Below are 6,612 nucleotides of genomic sequence, written 5' to 3'. Positions count from 1 at the left end.
ACACTGAAGTGAGTTCAGGTGTGCCAGTACTAATAGCCTGAGCAGGGTGCAAAGTATTGGCTCCTCCTACAACAAAAGCTGTGGCCTGCCAGCCAGTAAAACAATAGCCTAACTTAATAGCCTAGCTTACCTGAGAGAAACAAACACCTAACCCAGTTTCACTGAATCTAAATAAACACCACTTGTAATAGCTAACAAACAAACAAGTACACAACAGAACACTATAATGACAACTAAACTGAATTTAGAATCAGCAAGCAAACAAATAATACTTAACTAATCCAGGAGAAAATGCAACCAACCCACTGCAGAACAATAATGCACACTGAAGTGAGTTCAGGTGTGCCAGTACTAATAGCCTGAGCAGGGTGCAAAGTATTGGCTCCTCCTACAACAAAAGCTGTGGCCTGCCAGCCAGTAAAACAATAGCCTAACTTAATAGCCTAGCTTACCTGAGAGAAACAAACACCTAACCCAGTTTCACTGAATCTAAATAAACACCACTTGTAATAGCTAACAAACAAACAAGTACACAACAGAACACTATAATGACAACTAAACTGAATTTAGAATCAGCAAGCAAACAAATAATACTTAACTAATCCAGGAGAAAATGCAACCAACCCACTGCAGAACAATAATGCACACTGAAGTGAGTTCAGGTGTGCCAGTACAGTACAGTACAGTACAGTACTATTGTTTCTGAGTCGTGCATTTTGGGTCCAACCCCCACGCACCCGTCTCACGTACAACAAACCCATACCCATAACCAGGGATAAGTTCGCTGAAAGACCCTAGAGGGAAGTACAATTTCAATTGCTACCTGTACAGCAAAGATAAGGACGAGGGCCCTTTTTTTTTTTTTTTTGAGAACAAAGAAACAAACACAGAGCAAAAGTGACCAAAGTTAACTATCCAAACACTGCTTACCTAGCCAACTAAGAATACCGATACACAAAGCAAGTCACAGAGACAACAATTAAGGTTCACAGGGAGGTAGGGAGGGGTGGGGAGAGGTGCTGCTTGAAGAGGTGTGTCTTCAGCTTGCGCTTGAAGGTGGGGAGAGATTCTACAGTTCTGACCTCAACGGGGAGTTCGTTCCACCACCGTGGAGCCAGAACAGACAGTAGTCGTGAGCGTGATGTGGAGGTTCGGAGAGGGGGAGGTGCCAAGCGGCCTGTGGAGGCTGAACGAAGAGGTCTGGCAGGGGTGTAGGGTCTGATGATTTTTTGTAGATAAGCTGGGGAAGACCCTTTAACTGCTTGGAAGGCTAGCACCAAGACAGAACCATCGCTTGGACCAGGAGCTGGGTCGAGTAGGGGGTGAGAAAGGGGCGGATTCTCCGTATGTTGTATAGGAAGAACCTGCATGACCGGGTCACCGCCACAATGTTCTCGGAGAGGGACAGTCTGCTGTCCATCACCACACCGAGGTTCCTTGCACTGGGTGACGGCGTGAGTGTGGTATCCCCGAGGGAAATGGAGAGATCCAGATGGGGAGAGGTTTTAGCAGGGATGAATATCATTTCAGTCTTGCCTGGGTTGAGCTTTAGATGGTGGTTGTCCATCCAGCTCTGGATGTCCCTCAGGCAAGCAGAGATACGGCTGAAACCTGCGTATCAGACGGCGGGAACGAGACGAAGAGTTGAGTATCGTCTGCATAGCAGTGGTAGGATAGCCCATGTGCAGTGATCACAGGGCCAAGATAGACGTCATCATGAACGCCAGTACTTACCAAGATATTCAAATAACAAAGCAATGGGCTTAATAAAGGGCCTGGGTGCCAGGCCTCAATGGAAGAGACATTTGCACTGAGCACAGCTGCAAAGGTATTAGTCTCCCTGCTAGTTTAGCCTCCCTTTATCCCTAACTGGGAGTATTCTGGTTGAGGCTTAGCTTTTTTTTTTTTGAAGTATTTTTGTTAATTGTTTGAATTTGAGTTGATAAATGGTAAAAAGCTAACCCTTCTTTTGAGCTTGCGTGTCTGTTCACCACGTTAGCCTGAGCCCACTGGTAATTTTCCCAGTTCTGAATGGGTGTGATGTTGGCTTAGGAGGTAAGAGTATTACATTACATTAATGGCATTTGGCAGACGCTTTTATCCAGAGTGACATACAGTTCATTAGACTAAGCAGGAGACAATCATCTCCTGGAGCAGGGGTGTTGCTCAAGGGCCCAACGGCTGTGCAGTTGTCTGGCAGTTGGAGGGTTGCCGGTTCAATCTTTCCCTGGGAGTGCCAAAGTGCCCGCCCCCCCCATGAGTCAGTCCCCACCCACCCACCCGGGGAGTCAGTCCCCACCCACCCACCCGGAGAGTCAGTCCCTACCCACCCAGCCGGAGAGTCAGTCCCCACCCACCCAGCCGGAGAGTCATTCCCCTGATCAGAGTGCTAAATGTTACACTCGACTTGCTTTGTAATTCTCACGGTACTAGCATTGGCATCGGTGCCTCCCTTGAATTCTGCCGGGCAATTGTTGGTATATAAACAGACTTGACACATCTACTACAGCTGAATGATGACTGAGTATCTATTTTTTATTTAGAAATATTTTAGGGAGTCCAACCACGCCCTGGGGTCCACTCCAGAAACCAGCATTTGCAAGTTATCCGGATTTAACTAATCGCAGTGTAGGAGAATCCCCCAACAAAAAATAATCTGTACTGTCACATCGCTTTTCAAAAACAGGTGTTCCTGTGCTGAAACCATAGACATGGATACTGTAGGTGCAATATCACTAGGGAGCATATGAATTGGTGAAATGAATAACTCGAAAGAGTGGAGACCACGGCCACCAAGTGCGATCGGTTCGCTAGCCGGTGCAGTTTTGGAGCCGACCCAATACTTCTTATTCAGTTGCATTTCTTTATTTTTTAAAGATATTTTTTAGGCCTTTTTCAGCTTTATTGGACAGTATAGTATAGAGAGACAGGAAGAATGGGAGCGAGAGAGAGGGGAAGACATGCGACAAATGTCAGATGATCGGATTCGAACCGCCAACATCATGGCTCGCAACGAGCATGCGATCAGTGCTCTACAGGCTGTGCCACCAAGACACCCTCAGTTGCATTTCTAGTTTAATTTCTCAGGGGCCCAGGACTGATAACAATAATTTAACCCTTTCGCACCAATAGCAAACTGAACATTCCAGGATCGTTGCTTCTGTGTGAAAGTGGTGTGCGCTTTTGGGTGTATTCCAGGCTTAGATTACACACTATGATAAGACTACCAGTGGTTTGTATCAATTGTGTCAATTACTGGAAGGCACAGTGTGCCCCCTGCCCAATGTATGCACAAAAAAAGATGGTCAAAAGCTGTAGGTGAATGCTGTAACTTTTAATATGATTCATCAATTTTCAATTGTACATTACAGTTGATTAGAATAATCACATTGCTCCCCCCTGGAGCCACAAGCTGCCCTTTTGTAAAAATCTCGAAAAACAGTTTTCATGGTCATGGGATTTAGGTATTTTTTTTTTACTTGAAGCAATGTATGTTTCATCTCTTGACCCACCCATATAAAGATTCACCCTTAAACAAAATATTTTTGCTTTATTTTTTTTGATTACTAAAATATATATCATTCTGAATCAAGTGAAAGTCGGTAAATGTGTCTTCTTGTAATTTTGTCTGTGCATAGAAAAACCAAATCCTCAATGCAACTAAGTAACTAAGTCCTACTCTGTTTTCTGGGCAACCAGATAAAAAAAGGGGTCACCATCACACCCCACTTTTTCTTCTGGTGTTAAAGGCTGGGTGTCAACCAGCTTAATGGAGAAGCCCTGTCCCTTTACGGTCTCTTCAACCACGCTCTTGGTAAGAACCAGACAATCGAATCTCTGCTTCCCCACAAAGTAGTATGACTGATTGAGAATACCGGTGAGCATCAGTGTACCCCCAGGTTTGAGGAGTGCCGCTATACTCCCAATAGCGCGACGGAATGTTTCCAGGTCCTTGCAGGCCGCCTCCAGACAAAGACTAGACGTTATGCAGTCCACCGGTTCCATCTCAGGTTGGAAAGGGTTCTCCAGTGTAACGTCACATTTCTTAACCTGCACAATCTTCCTAAGCCTCTGTTCCACCTCTTCTGGTGACCTGCTGCTCCAGAAATGGTGAAAAACACACAAATAATATTCTCTTAACACCCAACCAATATTTACTCATTGTCATTTAAACCAAGGACGGCAAATAATTTAATGTAGGTTAGGTTCAAATACAAGCATTGATGATCTAACAGAAAGGTTGAGATGGGACACAGTTTCAACTTACTTCCTCGTGTCTGACCTCTATATATTTGTGTCTCGTAATTAATCAAATACACAACTTTCACTTTCAATGTGCCTGTTGTAAAGAGCACATTTCTTAAATAGGCTATGTATAATTTAAATGTCATGCACAGTTAAGTATGGATTTTTATTCTTTGATACTTAATATTAGTACTCCAATTCACAGAGCAGGCTACCTGTTGTGTTCCAGTTTACAGACGTAGTCGATGATGTGACGCCAGTCAAAACAGCCTTTCTCGTTTTTCAGCCACATCTCGATCTCTTTGCGATTGTCGGTAGTGAAGTCGGACAGCACTATTTCTTCAAAGTTTCTGCTTGCACTTATTATGATGTAGATTGTAGGCCCACTCCCTAAGCCAATCAGCTTTTTGCCCTTGAGGTCTGAAATTAAAATGAAAAACAATAGTAACTTACAACAGAACACAACAATTTATGTTGAGGAGAACGAGCGTATCGCATCTGTGCTTGTTTTAAGACTGTTCTAGATACGGAGCAGCATTAAATGATCATAAAACACTCTTCTCACCACACCTATGACAAGTGTTTGTCTGACAAGGACTTCAGTAGCTCACATACCTGGTGAAAAAGTCTTGTGCAGGTGGTCTAGCACGAAAGTCAAAAATCCATCATGTGCACTCGGATCTACGGAAAAGGACTTCAGGTATTCCCTGCTGTCAAAATGTTTCTCGTAAAACGGACCATCTGTAAATGTCGACTTGACCTGCTGTGAATCAGCCATAGTCTTACTGTGTGTTTATAAATACCTGTGATAAAAAAAACGGCTGATAGTTACGGTTCGTTCGCAAACCACGTTGCTGTAATAACGATACGAAACGTTCGTTTCATTTATAGCATCTGGAATCCAGAGGGCTGGATTACCTTAATTCAAAAAGCAGGAAATGATCATTCCTGCGCCAGAAATGGGCGAATCGCGCCTCAACATTTGTTTCGAAACTAGTGAAGTTTTGACATTTTCAAAACTCCTTCATTACCTGTCATTATGCAAATAACAATCTAGCCTATGCAGTACTTTCTGTCATGTTGTTTATAAAAGGCTAATCTGTTCATTTTAATAATAATATCAATAATCTGTTTCCCATTACCCCCGGGTGTTCGGACCCTCCCACTGTCTCTAGTTACCATACAGTATATGCACTATGGTTTCAAGATAATGTAACTCGCCAAATGTATTGTGTTCCACGTCAGTGATGAGGCATGTGTACCTCCGTCTTGGGACAACAGTTGTTGCTCACATGTTATAATGTAGAATGATTTTACTCAACATACACTCACTGAGCACTTTATTAGGTATTTATTACTCTTTTTTTCTTTTCTTTTTTGAACTTATTGGCCTTCTGTTGCTGTAGCCTATCCACTTAGAGGTTTGACTCGGGTGTTCAGAGATGCACTTCTGTATACTACTGTTGTACTGTCACCTTCCTGTCAGCTTTGACCAGTGTGGCCCTTCTCTTCTGACCTCTCTCATTAACAATGCTTTTCTGTCTGCAGAACTGCTGCTCACTGGATTTAATGGTTGATGTGAACATTAACTGAAGCTCCTGACCCGTATCTGCATTGCACTGCTGCCACACAATTGGCTGATTTGATAATCGCATTAATAAGTAAGTAAGTAAGTAAGTAAGTAAGTAAGTAAGTAAGTAAGTAAATTTTATTTATATCAGCACCTTTCAAGCATAAGAGCACAAGATGCTTCACAAACAGCACACAAAAAGAAAACAAGAATTAGACAAGACTGCAACAATAAAATATAAAATTGATAAAAATACACAAAACATCAAACCTTAAATTTTAAAAGCCATTTTATAAAAGTGAGTCTTGAGCTGGGACTTAAAAGTGGACACGGAGGAAGCTGTTCTGATATCCAAAGGAAGGCTGTTCCAAAGTCTGAGCGCTACGACCGAAAAAGCACGATCACCCTTCGTTTTCAGCCTGGACTTTGGAACAGCCAATAATGCCAAAGAAGATGATCTGAGTGTGCGAGAAGTTTGATATGATGTTAAAAGGTCAATGGTATATTCCGGAGCAATGCCAGCCAGTGCTTTAAAAGTAATAAGTAAAATTTTAAAATTGACTCTAAATTCAATAGGAAGCCAGTGTAACGTCGCTAGAACTGGGGTAATATGGGCCCTTCTATTTGTCCTAGTCAAAAGTCTGACTGCTGCATTCTGCACCACCTGGAGATGGGACATGGATTTATGACTTAGACATGTATATATGGAGTTACAATAGTCCAGACATGAAGAAACAAAAGCATGAATGATTTTTTCTGTATGCTGCAATGATAACATGCATCTGATTTTTGAGATA

General features: G+C 42.7%; 1 protein-coding gene across 1 annotated transcript; it reads right to left on the bottom strand.

Annotated features, from left to right (window-relative positions):
- Positions 1-3,319: 3,319 nt before the first annotated feature.
- On the bottom strand, positions 3,320-5,120 carry LOC133108109 (indolethylamine N-methyltransferase-like). Its single transcript, XM_061217534.1, has 3 exons — positions 4,861-5,120; positions 4,461-4,665; positions 3,320-4,096 (listed from the first exon to the last, which is right to left on the bottom strand). The coding sequence occupies exons 1-3, from the start codon at positions 5,021-5,023 to the stop codon at positions 3,676-3,678; spliced, it is 789 nt and encodes a 262-aa protein (XP_061073518.1). The 5' UTR covers positions 5,024-5,120; the 3' UTR covers positions 3,320-3,675.
- Positions 5,121-6,612: the final 1,492 nt, after the last annotated feature.

This window comes from Conger conger, chromosome 13 (genome assembly GCF_963514075.1).
Source record: "Conger conger chromosome 13, fConCon1.1, whole genome shotgun sequence".
NCBI lineage: Eukaryota > Metazoa > Chordata > Actinopteri > Anguilliformes > Congridae > Conger > Conger conger.
This window is presented reverse-complemented; position numbering and strand designations above follow the sequence as displayed.